We start from the raw sequence: 24,316 nt of genomic DNA, 5'->3' as shown, positions 1-24,316 counted from the left end.
CTTATCCCCTTCTCAGCAAGAAAAATGGTTGCAGTAGCACTTATAACATCACGCCTCGACTACTGCAACAGCCTATATGCAGGCACTAACAGAGCAGTCTGCCACAAACTGCAAATGGTGCAACATGCAGCAGCTAGACTGGTGTTAGGATGGAAAAGGGGGACCTCAGCCACAGCAGCAATGGACATTCTGCACTGGCTGCCAATCCTCCTAATTACCTTCAGGGCCTTCAATGGAAATGGACCCAGCTACATTCAGAGTATGTTCCAACACTAAACTCCCTCGCGATGTCTGAGATCCCAAAATGTCAACCTCCTCACCATCCCCAAATTCAGACTTAAAACTAGAGGAGGAAAAGCTCTGGCAGTCTTGGGCTCCAAAGCCTGGAACATACTCCCACCACCCCTCCGTCAAATCACCACAGAAGCAGCTTTCAGAAAGGCCCTCAAAACCTGGATTTACACCTTATCTGACTCACAATGTAAAAACTTAATCTAAACCTACCAACCTATCTCACTACATGAACAAGGCCTCCTGTTTGTTCCTCTCTAAAGCGCCAAGATGCTCCCTGGAGTGTAGTCTGCGCTATACAAGATCCCTTTACATTACATTACATTATCGTTTTAATTGAACCAAAGATAAAAAAGCATTGGTCCCCCATTTTTCTAGTTTCACGCTGTGCAGTTCAACCTCTAGATGGGTAATTACCACTGACAGCAAAGTTTAATGCTTTTGCATTAATTCTTCGAGGAAATTAAAGCGTGTGTGACAATCAGCCATTTCATTTTTGACAGTTTAATAACACAGCGCAACTTGATCAACTCCCACAAGCTTGACCTTCTTTTCATCACTGAAACGTGGACCAACCCTTCATCAGAGCCTGACTTGTTAGTTGCTGTCCCAGAAGGCTATAATATTCTCAAGCAAGATAGAGCCATGAAAATAGGTGGTGGAATTGCTATAATATACCGCAGCCACCTCAAAACCTCTATCAACTTAGTTCCACTCACTACATCCGAGGCTATACAATTTTCCATCGCCTTAGGTCCCTCCCAACGCCTCAAGGGCATTCTACTCTACCGTCCACCGGGTAGTAAAACACATTTTTTAGCCACCTTCACTGACATTGTGGAATCCCTTGCTACTGATAACTCTACCACCATCCTAGGTGACTTTATTTTCCCTTAGAAAATTTGGAAGACAAAGACACCAATAGTCTCATATCAGACCTAGAGTCCCTGGGTCTGACGCAATTGGTTCCCAATAGTACTCATGAAGCTGGCCACACGTTAGATGGTCTGTTTTCTAACGACAAAAACATCAAGATAAAAGAGATTTTACCTCTTGCATGGTCAGACCATCATGCTGTGATGTTTGAAATTTCATTGGAGTCCCCTAAACACCCAGCCGCCACCATACACGCCTCCGGGACGTTTAAATCTTGGAGAGATCTTGACAATCAACTACTTATGGAAACCTTGTCTCTCACGCAGCCAGATACCCCAAAAGATCCTAACACAGCCGCTAAAGAATATACCCATTGGCTCACCACAGCCATGAATAAACCAGTGCCCACAAAATCTATCTCTAAAAATCGCAATTCTCCCTCTGCACCTTGGTTCACCAACGCTCTTAGACAGCAAAAACAGATATGCAGAAATTGAGAACGACACTGGAGAAAGGCCTATTCCACCGAAGAGAAACTACTCTACAAAAACGAACTTACAATATATAAAAAAATTATTCTTCAAGAAAAAAGTCTATACTACTACTCAGATTGAGCAAGCTAAAAACTCCAATAAACAACTCTATCAGGTTGTATCCAAACTCTCTAAACTACCCCATCAATCAATGCCTGTCCCTTCATAACTTTTCTGTAGTAATCTCGCCAGCTTGTTCTTTGACAAAGTTAATAACATATACACCAACTTCTCTGACAGGAATAAAGATAATTTTCTGTCCCCACAAACCACCCTACCCCAGTCCGCCCAGCCCGCTTTTAGGCAGTTTAAAAAAATCAATGTCACCCAAGTTACTAACGCTATGACTACCATCAAATCAGGCTCAGCCTACGATCCCTGTCCTCCAGCAACACTTCTCTCAGCAGTTGACATTGTAGCCCCCCAACTTACAGAAATCTTCAACTCCATGTTCTGCACAGGGGTTTATCCTACCATCTGGAAAGACACCCTTTTTAAACCCCTTTTGAAAAAACCTCACCTAGATGCCGAAGATACCAATAACTACAGGCCCATTGCCAGCTTGCTTTTTGCGGTAAAACTTGTAGAAAAATTGATGAATACACAACTGTCCCAGTACATTGAAGATCATTTCCTATTAGACGATACCCAGTTTGGCTTTCGCAAATATCACAGTACTGAGACGGCACTTATCAAAGCCACTGACGAGATAAGAACCATCCTCGATCAAAGAGGGACGGCAGTGCTCATTCTGCTTGATCTATCCGCTGCCTTTGACACGGTCGCCCACATCTTGATCCACAGTGTCGATGCCATAGGCATCCAGGATGAAGCTAAAGATCTTCTCGCTTCCTTTCTCTCTAACCGCACCCAAACGGTTCAACTGGGCAATTTCAGCTCCGCCCAGATGACACTTCCCTGTGGCGTCCCCCAAGGCTCATCCCTAAGTCCTACGCTATTCAATGTCTATGTGACAGACCTAGCGAGAACCATCAAGGACTGTGGGATGAGCCTAACATCTTACGTGGACGACACCCAGTTGGTCTTAGCCATAAAAAACAACGGAGAGAAAACAGCGGCCAACTTTCAGCATGGCATGTTGACTATCAGTAACTGGATGGCGACAAACTGTCTCCAGTTTAACTCCAATAAAACAGAAGTAATGATATTCGGGAAACTCTGCCCTATTTGGCCCGGAGCCTGGTGGCCCACTAAACTGGGCTCCTCGCCCATACCAGTCACCAAGGTCAAAAACCTGGGAGTACTCCTGGATGATAAACTAAGGTTTGCTGCTCACGCAAACTCCATCGTCTCAGCATCTTTCTACAAGCTCAAATCTATAAAGAAGATCCTCCCCTTTCTTCCCCCCAACTCAGGTAAAACAATGGTCACAGCATTTGTCATGTCATCTCTAGACTATTGCAATGGACTCCTTGTCAATGCCCAGCACAAAGTTATTCATAAACTGCAGTCTGTACAAAACGCAGCCGCAAGAATGCTTTCAAGCAACCCAAAGTTCAAACCTATCGCCCAAGTGATCAAAGATTACCATTGGCTGGCGGTAACAAATCGAATAAAATTCAAGGCGCTCTGCATAGCCTATAAAGCCTCCCGCAAACAAGGGCCTCATTTTCTCCTCAACTAACTTGCATTCTACACCCCCAACAGAGCATTACGATCCACGAATGCCCTCCTGATGTCTGTACCACAGACTAAAACAGCCTCTTGGGGCGACCGTCGTTTCACTGTTTCAACAGCCAAACTTTGGAACTCCCTGGACATGGACATCAGATCCTGCCCTACTCTCACCATTTTCAGAAGAAAAATAAAAACCTGGCTGTTTAATCAATAATTTCTCTTCCATTTCTCTTTTCTGCTTTCGTTCACAGCGCCGAGACGCCCTTGGGCATTTGTTTGCACTTTATAAGTTTCATAAATAAATAAATAAACAGAGTTCTAAACTCTGTTTTTGTTTGTGCTATATAAAACTGCCAGAAATGAAATGTTGATTCCATCTCATGCACGCATTAATCTCCCCCTCCAAGAATTAAAGACAAAGCACTAACCTATGACATCCGAGGTAGTTCTTGGAGGGAGAGATTAGAGCGTGCGTGACTGGCATCAATATTTTATTTTTGATAGTTTTACAAAACTCAAACAAAAACAGAGTTGAAACTGTTTGAAACACCTTTTTAGGTCTTTGCGACCTAGCACTGGAGCCAGCATGCGCTCCTCGCTCTCCGAGGCATATTGGGGTAGAGGAGAATTTCGTAGTGGACTTGAAGCCCCGCCCATCTTTATCATTGACTAGCTTCTGATTCAGGATCAGGCCTTTTTGTTACCGCCCAGTCTCCTTTTAGTTCCGCCCATCCGGATTTGATCTTTTACTCACGAAAATTACACGGTGCCTTTATTTTGTGGCTCACCACTATTGTCTTTCACTCTTGTTTAGCAGCAGGGAAGGGGCGCGTGAACCCTTGTTTCGGTAGCATGATTGCTCTCCCTGCTCTATGGTTGGGGCAAGTGGGCCAGTACCCACCCATGCTCCGGCTGCAGCGCGGTCCTCTTTCACTTTCGGGACCACGCTTGTTTATTGAATTCATTTGCAGCGTAGTTTGCCAGTCGGGCCTGTGGTGTGGTCATGGCGCTTACCTGAGCAGGAATGGCAGCAAAAGGGATCGCGCTGCCACAGGTGTTGTTTATGAAGGGTGATGGGCTAATTGGCTAATTGGGGGCGGGATTTCTTTGTTCAATAAAAGAGTCCTGGTCAGGCCAGGACAACGAACAGGCATACCTGCGTGTACTGGTGTTTACTTGATGACATAACATTTTGACAACGAAGGTCCGGAGTGTTGTGAGGCTGTTCTCCCGCCTTTCTGCTGGGGCAGCAGTGGACTGGCGGTGCTTCATCGGACGGTTCCTGTGTCCCTGTTCGGCCTTTTGGACGCTGTGTGCTCGGGTCCGGCATTTGGCATTTTGCTCCGTGGTACTTCCTTGCCTGCCTCTGTGAAGTTGGGGGCGTGTCCGGAGCCGTCTGTGCGTGTGCTGGTGGGCTGGCTGGATCACGGCTCTTGACAGCGCGAAGGCTGTCAGTTTCCTGCTGCTTGCTGAAGGATTGTCGAGCGAGCTTTGGGGGCCTCTGGAGCACGGTGGCTGCCTCTGTGTGGGCTGATCTTGGGGGTCTGGCTGGTTCTACTACCTTTGACGGCCCGGAAGTGTTGGTCCACTGGGTCACCTGTGGCTGGTGTGCCCGGCTGCTGCAGGCATTCTTTCTGGACATTGGGCTCGCCTGTTGACTTGTCCAGGTGGACGCAATTATGTCTACAGTCCCCCCGGTAGAACCTTTTTTGATAGATGGCACCCCCTCTGCGCAGGTTGCACGTTGGAAAGAGTGGGTGGATCGTCTGGAGACCTACTTTGAGGCGATTAATCTGGATGAGGAGAGGAAGCGTCCCATGCTGCTACATCTTGGTGGGTCGGTGATTCATCGGCTGGGGCGATCGGTGGTGGAGGAAACGCCCGATACCTATGATACTTTGAAACAGGCCCTGACTGCGCATTTTGAACCTCTGGCGAATCCGGGCTATGAGAGGTTTCTGCTACGTCAGGCAAGGCAGTTACCCAATGAGTCAGTGGACGTTTTCTTTGCCAGATTGCGGGTATTGGCCAGCACGTGTAGGTTGCCCAATGCGGCAGATGAGATACGAGCCCAGTTCATACAAGGCTGCTACTCCAGCAAGTTACGGGAGGCAATACTACCGGTGCCTAATATGCCAATGGCGGATATGCTGACATGTGGTCGGTCAAAAGAACTCTCAAAGGTTAGGGCGGCACATATGGATGCTGCTCTCCAACAGTCGGTAAAGATGGAACCAGTCAATGCCGTGATGGTTCAAGGGTCAGAGAAACAGAAAATGTTGCCTCGTAAGGTGGATAGACGTCGGACATGCTATGGCTGTGGAGGCTTTTTCCTCATAATGGGACCTGCCCAGCGATTGGGAAGCGGTGTTCCAACTGCAACAAAGTGAACCATTTTGCAAAAGTATGCCGTTCAGCTCCTGCCAGGGGGTCTATTCCTGGGCCGTCCGCCCAAGTGTTTGCCGCTCTTCCCGAACTGGAGGATATGGATGATGATGAAGAGGTTGTCCATGTGTTACATGCTTTACAGCCTGGGGGTGCAGTACGGAGAGGTTTGCCCAAATGTGATGTCAAAGTGGATGGTCATCTGGTGCCGGCACTGATTGATACTGGTGCATCCATTAATGTGATGGCTGAATCCATGATGAAGGGACTGCCAAGCCTACCAGTATTGAGTGATACATTGGTCAAAGAATTTGCTTTTGGAGCCAGTGAACCTCTTTTGTTGGCTGGGGTCTTCTCTGGGATGGTTTCCCATGGCACCCAATCCGTGAAAACAGCTATCTATGTCACCAAGGAGGGTCACGGGATGCTATTGAGCCGTCAGACTGCTGAGAGCCTACAGCTGGTGGTTTTTGCACTGGCTATCCATCAATGGACCATGGATGACTTTCTAAGTCAGTACTCAAAACTGTTTGAAGGCATAGGGTGTCTGAAAGATCGAATGATCAAGTTACATATTGATGAGTCTGTTAGACCAGTGGCGCTACGTCATAGGCGTGTGGCTTTCCATCTTCGACCGAAGGTGGAGGCGGAGTTGATCAAGTTGGAAGAAGCTGGCATCATTAAAAAAGCAGAGGGTCCGACTCCGTGGGTATCCCCAATTGTAGTTGCCCGCAAACCTAAACAGCCTGGAGAGGTCAGAATCTGTGTGGACATGCGATTACCCAACCTGGCAATTAAGCGGGAGCGTCATCTCACTCCCACAGTCGATGACATTGTGGTAGAAGTCAGTGGGTCCAGGTGGTTCTCTAAAATGGATCTCCGCGCTGGATACCATCAGTTGATGCTTGACCCTTCTTCCCGGGGAATTACCACCTTTTCCACACATGTTGGGCTCAGGCGTTATAAACGATTACGTTTTGGCATTTCCAGTGCTGTATTTCAGGACACTATTCGGGGAGTGCTGGCAGGACTGGAAGGAGTAATTAATGTCAGCGATGACATTTTGGTTCATTCTCCCACTTTAGATCGGCATCGTAGTCGTCCGAAAGGTGTATTCCAACGTTTGCTGGATCATGGGTTAACTTTACATAGAGAGAAATGTGAATTTTTGAGAACTGACATTTCATTTTTTGGTTATCATTTTTCCCAAAAGGGTGTGTCTCCTGATCCCTTGAAAGTGCTTGATATCCAGACTGTTCCTGCTCCTGTCAAGGTATCTGGGGTGAGCAGTTTCATGGGCATGGTGAATTATTGTGGACGCTTTATTCCGGGATTGTCTACTCTAACTGCCCCACTACGAGAGCTTACAAAGTCCAATGTTCCATGGGACTGGGGTTCTGAGCAAGAATCAGCATTTCAAGTCACAAAAAGGGCATTATCTGTGGATACCACTTTGGCCTACTTCAATCCAGCCTTGGATTTGGAACTGGTTGTAGATGCAAGTCCTGGTGGACTGGGGGCAGTATTGTCCCAGCGTCAAACAAATGGTGAATTGGCTCCTGTGGCGTATGCCAGTCGTGCTTTAACTGCTACTGAACAACGATACTCTCACATAGAAAAGGAGGAATTGCAGTGCATTGGGGGTGTCGTCATTTCCATCTGTACTTATATGGTCAGCCTTTTGTAGTGTATACGGACCATAAGCCACTCATTCCTCTGTTTATGGGTTCTTCTTCAAAACCACCGCCACGGATTGAGAAGTGGATTCTGCAGCTGCAGGATTACTGTTTGACAGTGGTGTTTCGTCCTGGGGCTATGAATCCAGCTGATTATTTGTCCCGGAATTTTCGACCTGCCTCGGTGTTTGAGACAAATGATGCTGAGGAGACCGAGGAGTATGTTCGGATGGTGGTCGAGAGGTCTCGGCCTCTCCCGATTTCTCTGGAAGAAGTGGTGGACGCCACTGTTCATGACGGGTGTCTTCAGCTATGCTTGGCGGCTATTGGGTCTGGAAAGTGGAATGATGTTCTGGGTGCCGCCAAATGCCGTACTGATGATGCCCGATCTACCTTGACTGCGTTGTTTCAAGTTCGAGGTGAATTGACCTGTTCCCCGGAGGGATGTTTGTTGAGAGGATCAAGGTTGGTGATTCCAGCAAGCCTTCAACAGCGGGTGGTGGATCTGGCACATGTGGTCCATCAAGGGGTGGTGAAAACGAAGTCTCGTTTGAGGTCCAAGTTATGGTTTCCTGGTTTGGACTCTCTAGTGGAGAACACTGTTCTGGGTTGTGCACTGTGTCAGGCTGCTGGGGGGGAGATGCTCCCGCTCCTATTATCACTGAGGAGGTTCCTTCTTTTCCTTGGCAAAAGGGCTAGTGCGGACTTCGGATGCTTACCTGATGGTCGTCACATGTTGGTGGTGATTGATGACTTTTCTAAGTATCCCGAAGTGGAGATCATGAACATTACCACCGCAAGTCGTACAATTCCTTTGTTCGATAAGATTATGGCAACCCATGGTTTAATTTCTGAGTTACGTACTGACAATGGACCCCCCGTTTCCAGTCATGAGTTTTCCTCTTACTTACAGTCAAGGGATATTTTGCATCGTAGGGTAACTCCTTTATGGCCTCAAGCTAATGGGGAGGTAGAACGGTTTGTGAGGACCCTGAATAAAACCTTAAGGATTGCTGTTTCTGACCTTCAAGACTTGGATTGTACTATCTTTTTGTTTCTGAAGTAGTATCGGTTGACCCCCCATTCCACTACTAAAGTCAGTCCAATGTCCTTGTGTATGAATCGTCCTGTGGGGGATTTTGTGCCAATGTTGGAGTCTCCTCCGGCCAGTTATACTGTCGTGGCAAGAGAGTTAAGAAACCGACCGGTGAAGAACGACAAAGTGGCGCTGAGCCGAGGGGTGAAAGCCCGGACATTTGATGTTGATGATGTGGTAATGATGAGAAATAGACATCGGAAAGGGAAATTTAGTTTGCCATTTGAGCCTGAGCCCTGGGTTGTGAAATCTGTTCATGGCACTAAGATTACGGTATTGAGGGGTGGGGTAACCATTTCGAGGAATGTTTCTTTCTTTAAAAAGTTTTGTGAAAGTGGTAATGACGTCAAGGATATGAGTCACACTTTGTCTTCAGATACGGATTCAGTGTCATCAGATTCTGGGGATGATTCTGGGGATGTTATACCAGTGTGTCTCGCTACTCCAGTCCCCGTACGGGTGGTTGTTGTTTCAACGTCTCTTCCTCCTCTTCCTCCGTTGATTCCAGTGGGGGTAGATGGGGTATAGGGACAAAATGATACTGGTTCTGTGTCCCCCACTCGTATCTCTGAACATCAATCAAGGGGCTCTGGTCATTATCAATTGAGAAATTGTCCTGTTCGTTCCACACGTTTAAGAGATTATGTTACTTATGTAAATCAATAATTTAATTTCGTTTTGATTGTAAATTGGAGAGGAATGGGGTGTGGTTATGGCGCTTACCTGAGCAGGAATGGCAGCAAAAGGGATCGCGCTGCCACAGGTGTTGTTTATGAAGGGTGATGGGCTAATTGGGGGCGGGATTTCTTTGTTCAATAAAAGAGTCCTGGTCAGGCCCAGACAACGAACAGTCATACCTGCGTGTACTGGTGTTTACTTGACGACATAACAGGGCCGTTTTCCCTTTTGCGGCCGGACCGCGCTTGTTTATTTAATTGATTTGCTGTAGGATTTTTTCAAATGAAGCTCTGGCGTTTCAAAGAAAGCTGTGATGACTAAGGGTTTTCAAGCGACACGTAGCCAGGATCATGTATGACTATACCCAGACCAGTTCCTCCGTTCGGCAAAAGGGCTGCTACATTCAGCACGCATTAGAATCTCCGGAATGTCGCTGAACATCCTGTAATTCTGGACAAATCACTTAATCTTCCCGTGCCTAACAAATAATGAATATGTCCTCACAGTGGCGGCTGGTGACATTTGAACCTGGTGGGGACTCAAAAGTATAGTGGCATTAAGTATGGGACCCACGAGCATGCAAGGGAAAGAAAACCTTAGTAACTGTGGGCAAAGTAAAATGCCCAAAATAATGTTAAAGTAATTACTGAGAAGTCAATTTTGATGTTTTCTTTGGGGCACATTGAACTGCCTTTCAACAGCAATTATATTAAGGTTTCTCTTCAGCAATCTCTCTGAAGGACAAGTGTTGCACAGAAAGCAAGTTAATACCTAAAATGACGATTTTTCTAAATCTTCCCAAGTGTAGGTCGAGAGAAACCAATAACTCCATATTATTGCACTGCAACTCCGCTTTTAACCCCCAACAACTTATTGAAACCTACTTCTAAAATGGTAAAATAATCAACATACGTAAAATATGAGGGGCGCACGGAGGTCTATCAATCTCACTAAACAGGGCCGAGTTGTTAGAGATGATAGAATCGCAATCTACAAATACCATTAATGCTACTTTAAAATGCAGAAACCTCCTCCATCTATTAAGGTTTTTTTTCAAAACAAGCCGAGGCAGATGCATTTTGTACACACCGAAAACATTCAGTCATGTCGACAAAAACATTCAAGGAGGTGAGTGACGTCACGTCATGCCAGACGCCGTCAGGCAGGTCAGGATTGGTTAGAGCAGCCAAACTCCCCGCCCCATTAGGAGGCCGGGGGCTGCGGCATGAGGCAACCCCCGGTTTCCAAAGGGCTGGGCTAGTGCGCATGTTCCCGCCGGGCAGAAAAAGACCTGTCCGAAGAGGACACGCGCACTAGCGTGTCTGCACAGCCCCACCCCCCCTTTTCCTGATGGTTTCTGGTCCGGCCCGGTGACCGGCCGTCCAGAAACTAGTTGCTGAATAATGTTTGATTTTAGGCACACTGGCGGTCCCGGATGGCGGCAGTGCGCATTGGGAGGGCAACGCCCCTAATGGACGCACCGCCGCTGTGTCCTCATGTAATGCAACTGGTGCTATGTAAAGCACTCTGATACCCGATGCGAGTCAAGTTTGCGCTTTATAAAACTCTGTAAAATAAAAAAATAATAAGATCGAGCGCGCGGTGGAACCATTGGGTGGATGGGGTGTGTGTGAACATTGTATTTAGCTATCAGGTTTGTTTTTGTCTCACTTCACTCCATGTCGGTTTTCTTTCTTTCCTGCTGCCACTGAAACAAGCCAGTAGCTTGCTACGCAATGTCAGATCCAACATTAATCAGATACTACATTTAAGGTGAGCTCTCTGTTACCTCCTCTCTCTGTAGTACCCCATTACACTGCCTCTTACTGATGCACACTTCAAAATGGCTGGCAGGATTCGTGGTGCTTCTGTCGTGTGCATGCTTTGTGCAGGATTCATTATCAGCTGCCTAGTCTTTCAGTGGTGGTATGTAAATGCTCGGTGTGGCGTGAAGGAGTCGAAGCAGAGCGCTGCCTCCTCACAAGCTCTGTCATACAAACATCATCTTCAGGCTCAGGCCTTTCCTTGCATCTCATCACAAATGAACTACCGAGCCAGCATTTTAAGAAAAAAACTGATAGCTGTTTTCTTACGCTAGCTTGCCGTTCACTAGGGTTAAATAATGTATTCTGCAGTGATAATTAATGTGTATCTCAAGTTAAAACGCTGGAAAAGTATGTGTTGCACATGAGTTCTGTTTGCAAACTGTTCATGCATATGATATCGATTTTTAAATTGGAATAGACCCAACTGTTGTGTCGCTGGGGGGGGGCAGTGACAGCTAGGGGCCAATGCTATTGGGGCCTACTCTCAGGGGGCACCTGGGGATTCGACCTAGGCCTTCACATGGCCCGTTATTAATAAATGCTCGGACACTGAGTGATGCTTATGGCTCTGCGCACCGTCGCCAAGTGGCGAACGTACGTGCCGGCCCCCTCTTTATTAAACACGGTCACGTGTGACTTACGCTGCACGCCCTTTGCGTCACAGGCGTGCATAAGCTGGAACACAACATTCCTCCTACAATATAAAATAAAAAAAACATGCAAATACAGAAAGGCACTTCAGTGCAGTCTTTGAATTGACTGTTCTGTTCTTTGGATGAGACTGCAATGTTCTGGTTCACGATTAGCATACATGGTAAGTCAGTGTAAAGGTACATCTAAATATAATGGAACAGTCTTACATGAAATGGTCACGAAGTCGACGGGAAGGTTCTGGGTTGCTCCTCAGCTTATAGGTAGAGGTCCCACGAGTCTTGGGGACATCACCCCTGGCCGGGGAGGTTGGACTTCGGCTGGCCGGATCACATGCAGGAATTTCTTGTTCCGCACTGGGGCTCTCAGCGTCATCTGGGCCTTCACTTGCCACGGCAGGAAAGGTGGTCCTCAGAGGGTCGTTTCGAGATTCTTGGATTTCCTCGGCCACTGGACTCGCAGTCACTCGAGACGCAGGACACTCCGGACGTTTGGCTGTCTCCGCCTCCAGGTGAAATAGCTTAAAGTGGGACACATTCCGGGTCACTACTTCGCGACCTCTAGTAGCAATGATGCGAGTGCCCTTCACACTAATAACCTTCCATGGTCTCTTTTCATATGTCAGTCTAAACTTTCCACTGGTTATTCTGTTCTTCAGCAATACGAGATCACCTCGTTCGATTCGGGTAGGGACAGCTCTCCTCCTCCGGCTTGCCTGTGCATATGACTTTTGTCGCTTCGCCTCAATTCTGCTTTCATTGACTATTGCAGGTGTCCACGGGGGATGATGGGGAATGGAATCTGCCACCACCCGTCCCATGAGAACATGTGCCGGAGCTACCCCTGTGGTGGTGTTGTGGGGTGTTTGTCGGTAGCTTCGCAGGAATGTAAATATCGCCATTTTCAGCGACTGTCCTTTGTCGTGCGCGATCCGGATGACCTTGTTGAGAGTCTGCATGAAGCGCTCAGCTTCGCCATTGGCTTGTGGCCAACGAGGGGTAATGCGGCGGTGCCTGGTTCCTAGGGCATTCAAGTAGTTGGCTAAGTCCTGGCCTTGAAACGGAGGGCCATTGTCTGTTCTTAGTTCTCGAATCACGCCGTGAGCCGCTATGATTTTCTCCAGTTTGGGTATTACTTCGGTGGCACTGGTGGTAGCTATTATCTCTACTTCAGGATATTTGTGATCATCTATTACAACCATGGTGTGTCGCACATCGGGAAGACTTCCGAAGTCCATACTGACACATTCCCATGGTTGTTGAGGTCGAGGCTCGACTATGACTGGTGCTTCCCGCGGGGCATCCCCCGTGACTTGGCAGGCTGCGCAGGATCTTACGTTCGCTTCAACTAGGTCATCCATGAGTGGAAACCACACTTTGGTCCTCAACCTTGCTTTGGTTTTAACCATTCCTTGATGGCCGACATGGGCCAATTGCACCACCTGATCGGTCAAGGCAGAGGGTATCACCAGCCGGTGACCCCTTAGCAGGCATCCTGTATTATCTTCATTCAGTTCTCCTCTCACATGGTGCAGGCTTTCCATAATGCATTGGGCATCCGGTGTGAGTATTTTCCATTCCTCCTTGGCCCGGCGCCAATTTCCGCTCTGAAGGGCTTTCCGTGCTCTCTGTAGACAGTCATCCTTCAGAGTAGCCTCCGCGACGTTGCTGATGGATAGGGGCCGCGGGCATGATCGCGCAGTGACACACCTGACATAGGCTTCCGTATCCTCGGCATCCTCCATTTCCACCGGTGTGGCTGCCCTCGGATGCTGTGAGAGGTAGTCCGCCGGATTTCGTGACCCTGGTTGGTATTCCACCTGGCAGTTGTAATCTTGGAGCTGTAGCATCCATTTTTCTATGCGAGGTGGGGGCTTCGTTGAGGTCCCCGAGAAAAGGGCGACCAGTGGTTTGTGATCCGTGACTACTGTAAATGGCTTCCCGTACAGATATAGATGAAAATGTCTGCACCCCCAGTGTATGGCTATTGCTTCTTTTTCAATCTGGGAGTACCGTTGTTCAGTGTCTGTGAGTGAACGGCTAGCAAATGCGACCGGGGCCCAGTCCATCTCGTCCCGCTGTTTTTGCATGAGCACCGCACCTAATCCTGCTGGACCAGGGTCCGCCTCCACTAGGGTTTGCTTCCGGGGGTCAAAGAATGCCAAGGTGGTGGTGTCTGAGAGGGCTGCTTTTATGTCCTTGAATGCCTTTTCTTGCTCCGGTCCCCATGTCCAGGGCATGGAGTCTTTCGTGAGTTCTCTCAGTGGTAGTGTAAGATTGGCAAGATCCCGGATGAATCTCCCGCAGTAGTTGACCATTCCCAGGAAGCTGCGGACTTCGGTGACGGAGTTGGGGGGAGCAGCTTCTTTGACATCCTTCACCTTCTCTGGGTCAGGGTTGACTCCGTCAGCGGAGAACGTGTACCCGAAGAATCCTAGTTTCTGCCTCAGGAATTCGCATTTCTCCCGGTGTAAGGTGAGACCAGCTTCCCTCTATTTTCGGAACACCTGTGCCAGCCGCTGGTTGTGCTCTGTTATGGTGCGGGCGTGTCTCATGATGTCGTCACTGACGTTGATTACACCCGGTGTGTCAGCAATCAGTTCTTGGATCACATTCTGGAAGACCTCTGCGGCACTGGACACGCCGAAGCTGAGTCGGGTGTACCTCCGGAGTCCCACGTGGGTCGAGAATGTTGTTATATTCCGTGACTCCTCTTCGAGTACCAGTTGGTGGTATCCGGACCGGAGTTCCAGTTTCGAAAACCAGCACGCTCCCGCCATCTCTCCGATGAGGTCATCAATGGTGGGCGTGATGTGGCGCTCCCTTTTGATGGCAACGTTGGGAAGACGCATATCCACGCAAATTCGGACGGCTCCCGGTTGTTTCGGCTTCCGGGTGACCACAATGGGCTATACCCACGGCGTGGGGCCCGTCACTTTTTCTATAATGCCCGCTGCCTCTAGCTTCTTGAGTTCTTCTTCTACAAGGGGTCGGAGGCGGAAGGCGATGCGGCGATGTCTCAAGGCTACTGGCTGAACAGCCTGGTCAATGTGTAGGTGTATTTTGCGGCCTGTGAATTTTCCAATGCCCTTGAAAATATCCGAGAAGTCAGCTATAAGCTCTTGTTCCGATTCTTGGTGAACTCTGAATGCAAACGTAACGACTCCGAGATCTTCCGCGGCCCGGCATCCGAGTAGCATACCCTGCCCATCCTCGGACACAAATACATTAGTGGTGACAGTCCTGTCGCCATGGTTGATTACCGTCTTGAATTTTCCTCTGATTTTGAGAAGAGTGTCCTGAATGTATGCGAATACGGTGATGGGAGAGGGACTCAGTGTTGGTGGACGATCCATTGTCCGGTATAGGGCTGCACTCATGAGGTTGATAGTTGCTCCTGTGTCGATCACAGCCATGATCTCTTGCTCTGCTACTCTGATACAGCACTGAGGAAGCTTCCTCGCTCGTCAGGTAGCCGTGCCAATCATGTGCACTTTATGCACCGTCCTTTCCCCTTCTTCATCGTCATCCATATCACTCTGGCTGGGGTCACCTTCTGGTACGGCGTTCACAACTTGCCGTGGCTTGCGGAACTTCTTTGATCGACATACTTTTTCGAAGTGATTAAATCGACCACATCCTGAGCACCGCTTCCCTCGAGCTGGGCATTCCGATGCTTGATGGGGTGGGCCTCCGCAGTATTCACAGGACTTCCCTGCTGCTCCTGCCGAGTTCCCAGGGGCCTTCTTGTTCCACTCTGCTTTGATTTTGCCTGGATCTTGTTAACCGATTCAGCTTTTACCGGCGCTTGGAGGGCCGCCTCCATGTGAGCAGCTCGGGCTTTGGACAGTTCTTTCGTGCGGCCCAGAGTCAGGATGGCGGCTAAGGGCTTTCCAGATTCCTCCAGGATTCGTTCCCATAGCTTGGCTGAGGCGCAGCCCTGAATTATTTGTCCCCGTATTTCCTCAGTAGTGTCCACGAACCCACATGACAATACCAACCGTTTCAGCCTGGCGTGATACGTGTCCAGCGACTCCTCCGGCAGTTGTCTAGCTTGCCTTATTATTATTATTATTTCTGGTATTTATAGAGCGCGACACTCATCCCATGGGATATCACGGCGCTATAAGAAAAAGGAGACTACTGGGACTGTGCAAGGGGGTTAGTTTTTGGGAAAGAGGTGGGTTTTTAATTTTTGGCGGAATTGAAGGTAGTTTGTGGTGTGTCTGAGGTCCATAGGTAACTCGTTCCATCTTTTAGCCGCCAGGTATGAGAAGGCGCGTCCGCCTGTCCTTGCCTTGTAGATGCGTTTGGATTTCGCCAGGGCTGAATTGTTGGATCTTAGATTCCTGTTGGGGATATAGAATTCGATTTTTCCTTGCAGGATGGTAGGGCCTGTTTTGTGAAGAGCTTTGTGCGCGTGACAGAGTAGTTTGAAGGTGGCCCTCTGGCGCATTGGTAACCAGTTAAGTTTTTTAAGGCATGCGGATGCCGAGTCTCGTTTGCCTTTGTTGCAGACCAGTTTGGCCGCCTGGTTTTGTAGGACCTGTAGGCGGGAGAACAGTTGCTCGTTCATCCCTTCGAACAAGGCATTGCCGTAATCCAGGCGGCTGACCAGGAGGGCCTGGGTGATTGTGCGTCGACAATCCAACGGTATCCAAGAGAAAATTTTGGCCAGAAGTTTGAGAATTGCAAAGCCTTTGCCCCAGAGTATGCGTATGTGGTCCTTCATGGACAGTGCGTCGTCCATCATGATACCAAGGTTTCTGGCGTACTGTTTCGGGATGGGGGCTGATCCCAGTGACGGTGGCCACCACGTATCGTTCCATGATAGTTTGGCTCCTCCGAACAGTAATATCTCTGATTTTCCGGCATCTAGTTTTAGGCAGTGGTTGCGCATCCATTCTGCCATTTCGGAGAGGCAGCTGTGTAGTTTTTTCTTAGTTGTTTCCGAGCCTTCATCCATTGTCACCATCAGCTGTGTGTCATCGGCATAGGAACATATGCGGATGCCCCACTTTCTTCCAATGTCGGCCAGAGATGAAACATAGACATTAAAGAGAGTGGGGCTTAGTGAGGCCCCTTGTGGGACCCCACAGCCGATGGGACGGGGTTTTGAATGGAATTGGCCCATGTGCACTGCTTGGGTGCGGTTGCTAAGGAATGATTTGATCCATCTTAACGCTGTAGATTGCACTCCTTTGCTCCTGAGGATGTTTAGTCGGCAGTCGTGCGATACCGTGTCAAACGCTCCTGACAGGTCTAGCAGTATCAGAGCCACAGACCCTCCTTGATCTGTGATGCATCTGACACTGTCCGACACTGCCAGCAACGTTGCTTCGGTGCTGTTATTGGCTCTAAAGCCGGTCTGGGTGGGGTCCAGAAGTGAGTTGTCTTCCAAGTATCTGGATAGTTGTATATTGACCATTTTCTCCAAACCCTTGGAGAGATAGGGGAGCTGGGAAATTGGCCTGTAATTCTCCGGGTTAAGGATGTCGGATCCGGCTTTCTTCAGGAGGGGGGTTACAGATGCATGTTTCCAGGATTCTGGAAAAGACGCAGTGGTGAGGGACTGATTGAAGAGTTTGGTGATAAAAGGGCAGAGTGTCGGTGCAATTTCGGAAAACACAAAATGGGGACATGGGTCTGCAGGAGAGCCGGATTTGATTGTTTTGAGAACCGATAATACCTCATTTTCGGAAAGTGGTTGAAAGTTAGTTAGACGTGGGGGGTGGCCTGCGTCTGGATGGACATTGTCTTTGTCAGATGTTGGCGAGTTTTTGTCAGGGTTGTCAGGTAGGATAGTGGAATGAGAGGGGGTGAAGGTAGAGTAAATTTTATTAATCTTTTCGAAAAAGAAGGTGCTGATCCGTTCACAGGCCTCAGTTGAGGGGGTGAGGGTTTGTGAGGTGCTGGATGGATTACTGAGCTCCTGTACAATTTTGAATTGCCTGAAAATAAACCTCTCATAATCCTGATTGGCCATTGGCTCGAAGTATGCGTTCAGGGCATTGATGAGTGAATGATGAGTCTTTGGCGTGGCCTCAACCAATGTTTTGGCAATATTGTGAACGTCCTTGCCTCCTAATTGGAGCACCATGGCCCTCTTTTGTTCTTTGTGAACCTTTGTGGCCTCGGAAAATATGAGTAGGCTGTCTACCCAGTCTTTTCATTTAGGGGCTAGCGACGATGGCGAACCTTCCACCACGAACGGTTCGATGGGGGGTATCGTAGCCATGACTCAGGTGTAGGATCACCGTGTCCAGGGTGCCAATCGATAGATCATGGGCTCTCTTGATGTGGTGCTGGTGAGTGATCGCACAACGTGTGTGTGTATCTTCTGGGGCCGACCTGTTCTTCTTCCTCCCAACAGCGCCCACAGACCTGTGATTCCCTCTTCTTGCCCACCCTGGGGCGCGACAACCCGACTGCACTTCTCTTGTTGAGGTCGGCCGTGTCTGCCACCACGTGCAGTCACGCCCGCGCGATGCGTGAGATATGGCAGGCCACGCCCCGCCCGCGCGATGGCGAGGGGCGTGGCAAGGCCTGTTAGCCGCTTCACCCGGGCAACGCGATTCACGCACCGGCAAGCTGCTCGTGTGCGGCGCTGCACGGGGCTTGGATGGAGGCGCGGGGAGGGTTCGGCAGGGATGGGGGCCGGGCTGGTGTCGCAGCACACGCCAGTAGTGGGAGTAGCCGTAGGCCGTCGTGCACGTGAGCGGGCGCAGGAAGTGGCAGCAGCTCATCTGTGGCACCAGCGGGAGGTCGAGAGCTTCTCTCCCCCCCCCCCCCCCCCCCGCGCGCGCGTGTGGCGAACGGGGCACGAGCACTACGAGAAGAGGCTAGAATCTCGCAGCCGCCCCGAACCAGGGTGCACGCCACGCGTACACAGCGAGGGCACGACCACCCTCGTCGCCAGTTGTTGTGTTGCTGGGGGGGGGGGCCAGTGACAGCTAGGGGCCAATGCTATTGGGGCCTACTCTCAGGGGGTACCTGGGGATTCGACCTAGGCCTTCACTTGGCCCGTTATTAATAAATGCTCGGACACTGAGTGATGCTTATGGCTCTGCGCACCGTCGCCAAGTGGCGAACGTACGTGCCGGGCCCCTCTTTATTAAACACGGTCACGTGTGACTTACGCTGCACGCCTGTTGCGTCACAGGCGTGCATAAGCTGGAACACAACACCAACAACACGTCTCTTCCAAATTACAACTCTGTAACCATTTGGAAACACACTTCAAGCGTCAATAAAAGTTGTTGGACTCGTAAATAACTTTTTTACACAAGACAAATGTATTTTCGGCTAGCTAGATGTGTATGGAAATGTTTGGCACCGCTATCTAGACCGTGGTAGTTTTGTGTACACTTTGTTCCTCAGGCAGGGTGCAGCGTCGGGGGTTGCTCAGAGGTGCAGCAGAGCGCCTTTTTCACGGTGCATCGTCCGCGGTTAATTCACGCCAGGATGAAACCTAGAAGGGGAACCCAACTCCCATCCAAGTCCTGGATTTTAATCAAATCGGCTGCGGAAGTCTGTACCGGAAAACACGACATTGTAAACTGCCTTTTAAATTCTTCATGTTGCCAGACTACATTATGTACAGTTTAGTGTGATGAATGCTGAAACTGCCAAAGAAAATATTCTCCAGCGCAACAAATACCATTATAAGGCTCTTTCGATCTTAAATGTGCCATTTCCTTTCATTTTCTACTCCAATCTTTGAATGTTGTTTTTAGCCCTGCATTAGTCTTTCTCCTGGGTCTGCACAGCCTTCGATACTGTTTTTTCTAATCCTTAAAACGCCTCATATTCCATGGATGCTTACACAGCAAGAGCTATGCTTGAGGTTTTTTGATGCTTAGTTTTTATGTTGGTGGCATTTGTATAGCGCACAAACTGCCATTGGTAAAGCATCGCAGCGCTTTTTAAAACTGCCTGTCCATCATTATCAAGGTCAGAACTATATATTTAGCATTGATCCTTTTATTTTTTGCACAGTATCAAATATCACAGATCTGCTATTTCTTAGCACTATAAATAACAGATGTTACTATTACTCAACATATGTTAATCAATGGATCCACCTTGGAGGGATGAAAGGCTGACTCAGCCTTGAAGCGATTCATACGCTTGTTCTTTGTCTCGTTGCATTGGTCAGCCTCACTTTATGTTTGTAAAATGTATGTTTTTCCGTATTTCATGAAAAACTGTACCCTTGAAAAATCCTTGTAAGTCTGCATGCTACACTAGCAAGTAGCTGCTTGGACCAGTGAGTCTTCATCCGACAGCTCGGATCCAGCTTTACGTACAGTTGCAGTTTTTAAATAGCACTAAGTTGCTTCAAGGGCACTGCAAGGCTTTATAGGACCACCAGATTACATTACATAAGGTTAGATTCATGTTTTTTAGGCAACCGGATAATCAGCAATTTGCCCAGAATCACAGGATGTAGAGCAAACGCTGGGACTCAAGCCTGTTTCCTAGTTCCAAAGTCGGCAGCTCTGGCCGTTGGGCCACATCCCTGCCACTACTCTTGGCGCTATGCCCATGCTATAAAATACCCCAATAAAATCAAATGAATAAATAGGGGACTAGAATCAGCTGCCATAAAAGAGCCACTCACTCCTTAACTTCATCGCTGCTGCGGTTATTTTTGCGCTGTTTTCGAATAACCGCGTTACATGACAAGCTCAGCTCGTCATCCGCACACGTCACCCGTGGCTGATGACGAGCTGAGCTCGTCATCAGCATCGAAGGGGTTAAAAAAGCATTTGCAATGCAATAGGTCTCGCATTTACGAGAATTTAAGCTATTGGCATTGTAAAAGACAATGCCTTTTATTTATGTTTTAAAAACAAAAACAAAATACAAGGCAATGTCATTTACAATGTTAACAGCTCAAACTGGTGAAAATGGAGACCTATTGCATTGCAAATGCTTGTTTCTCCCAGGCACTATTTCTGAGTTTCACAGGATGTATGTTTTCTTTCGTCAGGAGCACGGTGAAAGCACTATGGCAGACTAAGAGAGAGCGTTACAAACATGTAGTGACTGACCTGAAGGAGCAGGTCACTGGCAGTGCATATACTCAGTGACCCAAGAACAGTCCCTTATGGCTGAAACTCACCAGGGAATACTTTTACACAGCACGTGGGCAGGCAAATTAATTCCTTTCCAGATTACTCGCCCCTAGGCCCACCCAAGTCCACTCTTAAACCAATAGCTTTAGCCTGGGTTCAAGATATTTTGACTACTACAGATAAATCATTTCCAAACTCAAGCGTCCTTGTTTCCAGAAGATTATGATTCTGCAGTCGGTTTTCTGCTTGCAGGAATAAGGAGGCTGGAGACTAGCCTGAATCGGAGGGGGGGTGAGGGGGGTTTGGCATGTATGTAGTGGTGGTCCCAAAGGCCAGAACATTGACTTGCTTTATGGAGGCACCAGTCCTGAATGAGTGCACTGTATAAAAATGTCGCTGTATTGATTGTACCATGTGTACTTTCCAGGATACAGAAACTTGTATCAGCACTAACTGGTAATACGTTTGTGTAAAGGTTACGGACTTAACTCAATAGTTACCTTTACTCTTCTTTCTTCATTCTGTTCTTGTGCCTAGGGGCTTTATGAGTATGTGAGGCCTGCATGGGAAGAACATCGTCATCCAAATCCAGGAGATGTGAACTATAAAACCTTTGCTGCCACCTACGGTGCTGACCTCCCTCCTATTCCTGGACAGAAGGATGTCACCCGGACAGTTGTTAGTCTCCAGGAAGGCCAAATTCCGAGGTACAGTCTTTAATTGTTGTAGGGGAGGACATGAAAGTGTCCCCTCCCACATCGTGTTACATACATGCAGTGTGTGTGCACATACACTAACCTAGCAGAGGAAGAAAGTGGAGACAGAGTCAGTAAACCTGCTACATGGCCAAAAAGTTTTTTTAACAGGTGCAGATCAAAACTTTGGAGAGAAGGCCCCTGTTGGAGTGCACCACACGAAGTCACCTTATTTTGACCAATGGCTAATAGATCTTGGATTCTGTAACCCAGTGTGTGTTGCTGTTCTGCTGATTGGTGATGGACCATCATCAATCCATGCTCCGTATGCTGGCTCCTTTGACAGCCTTCAATCATGCCACCTTTATAGGTTGGGTAGCCCAATGAGCATTTATCTTTTAACTCTGAATTTTAACTTTTTTCCCATCACCCATTTGCACAAGAAGTGACATAATTTAATTTCCCATCATCCACCTGCACATGAAGTTGTATCTCTGGTGCCCTGCCAAAACCATCTTTAAAAAAAGACACCCAGTAATAGGACTTTATTTCTCAGTACCCATATGCACAGGAGGTGACATCAATGGAATTCTCATCATCCATCTGCCCAGGAAATGGCATATCTGGTTTGCCGCCAAAACAGTCTTTAACAGAAGACGGCGAGTAAGAGGACTTCGTTTCCCATCATCCATCTGCACTGGACGTGACACCACAACATTTCCCATCCTCCAGCTGTACAGGACGTGACATCACTAGTTTACCAGCCCATGGCACCCAGAGCTCCTCCCCACTCCCAGCATCTACTTAATGGTGGTTGCAGTGCATATATGAAGTGCACTTGCACAGAGGTGTGCGAGAGGCAAGTTGGTCTTTACCTGGACCGCGCCCAATGCTTGGAACTACTCCCACACCAACAGCATCCAGCACCCTAATTGCCCATGCTCACACAAACGAGCTACCTGCTCACACAGACCAAACACCCCCCCACATATCGCAGCACCCTCCAATGCATGCTCTTCAGCACCTGCTCGTTCATCAAACATACCACCACAGAGATTTGGGACCTACTACACGACCACGCTTCGGACCTGCTTGTCCACACGAAAAAATGCCTATACCCTAACCTCTGCACTGGACATCATTACAGACATTGCTACAACAAGCAGTCAATGAAATACCCAGGCAAGACTGTCAGCACTATCCTGGGGTGGAGTCAAAATTCTATTCAAAGATATCATCAACTGCACCACCTATGCAGATGCTCACACAAGATACATAGAACCCCCAACGTTCAAGATCTGCCTCACAGGAAACTTCTCCCGTATGGAGATCACCAGCTCCCTGCACTAATTTCACTTGCGACATCACAGACTTTGTTGAAAACTGCAGGGTCAATTCCAGCACCTTCATCCTCCTTGAGACCTTAACTTACACCTAGAAGACCGCACTGACCCAAACTCTAAGGCCCTTCTAGAATACCTTGGAAAGCTTGGCCTCACCCAGCGCGTCACCAAACCTACCTACACTGCAAAATACCTATTGGATCCGATTTACTCCTCAATCCGCAAAATCAAAGTGGACAAGAAAGCAACTGTGACCTGGACAGGCCACGCTCTTGTCAGTTTCAGTATACATAACCTATACCTTCACAGACCTACCACCACAGAAACCACATGCCACAGGCGCAAAATTATCACAGAAGAGGTGTGGGCTTCTGCCCTCTGCGTGTACTGGCCCAACAAGACCAGCAACTTGCTGAAAGCCACCAAGAACCTCAAAAGCTGGATCTCTGCATGCTCTGACACAGGGCTGAGTAAGGACTCCCCTTGAGTGCAGCCCAACGGCAGGAACCCGACCACTGGCCAGCTTGTACACAGAGGAACTCAGGCTGACAAAATGCTACTGCAAACAAATAGAGCACACGTGAAAACTCAACAGATAAATACTTCTTCAAATTAGCCCTAAGATGCTACCACCAGCAGGTACGTAAAACTAAATGCACAGCTTGTGCAGATCGCATTGACCCCTCTCACTAACAGCAACAAAGAAATGTTTGCCATTTAAAGACCGCAACTCCTGTTGCCTCCAGTGACATTAACCCATCAAACGACTATTGCAGCAAGCTCTCTGAATCTTTCTGTTACAAAATCACCTCTATATTCAGCAACTTTGACCCTCAAACGGACTCTGTCACTGTTGCATCTCAATTTCCCATCACTGCTAAAGAATGAACCCTGATCTTGTGGCCTGCCATTACCATTGTCGAAATTGTTGCTACCATGAAGACCATCTGCTCGGGCCCCATCTGACGCTTGCATCCACCTTGCCTTCATAAAAGTATTCCTACAGATCAGCAAAGCACTAACACCATCCTCAATGCCTCCTTCAACTCGGCGACATTCCCAGACACCCATCATGCCCCTGCTTTAGAAACAATCCACTGATCAAGTCACGCTTTCCAACTAAAGACTCATCTTCCTCCTACCATACCAGCAAAGATCTTACAGAAACTTTTCAACTGAATTCTCACCGATCACCCCAGCAACCACCTTCTCCTCAGTGCCACTCAGTTCAGATTCAGGCCCAACCACAGTACTGAAACAGCACTCATTGCCGCCAGAGATGACATCCGCATGATCTTTCTTTATTAATTTTCTAAGAAGCTTATAGAACTCAGTTTATAGTGGAGGCATGGCGTCAATACAATACATAACCCTGTAGTAACATTAACAAAGGGCATAGGTGCAGTGATAATGCAGTATGCCGTACATTCCACAAGTAAGTATTCAGGAGCCACATTTGCAGTCACTGCAATGTACATCAAGAGACATTCTAAACAACTTGTAACTGGTGAAGGAGGACAAGAATCATGATGTACATTTCATGTCCATC

General features: G+C 48.2%; 1 protein-coding gene across 1 annotated transcript in view; it reads left to right on the top strand.

Annotated features, from left to right (window-relative positions):
- Positions 1 to 24,316, top strand: part of ALDH16A1 (aldehyde dehydrogenase 16 family member A1) — a 728,744-nt gene that overhangs the window by 342,286 nt on the left and 362,142 nt on the right. The window contains exon 12 of the mRNA XM_086930227.1: positions 21,267 to 21,436. Coding sequence (XP_086786353.1) covers positions 21,267 to 21,436 — 170 coding nt within the window. The remainder of the gene's footprint in view (positions 1 to 21,266; positions 21,437 to 24,316) is intronic.

This window comes from Lissotriton vulgaris, chromosome 7, assembly GCF_964263255.1.
Source record: "Lissotriton vulgaris chromosome 7, aLisVul1.2, whole genome shotgun sequence".
Classification (NCBI taxonomy): Eukaryota; Metazoa; Chordata; class Amphibia; order Caudata; family Salamandridae; genus Lissotriton; species Lissotriton vulgaris.
Note: the sequence above shows the minus strand (reverse complement) of the source record. Positions and strands in the feature narration are given on the sequence as shown.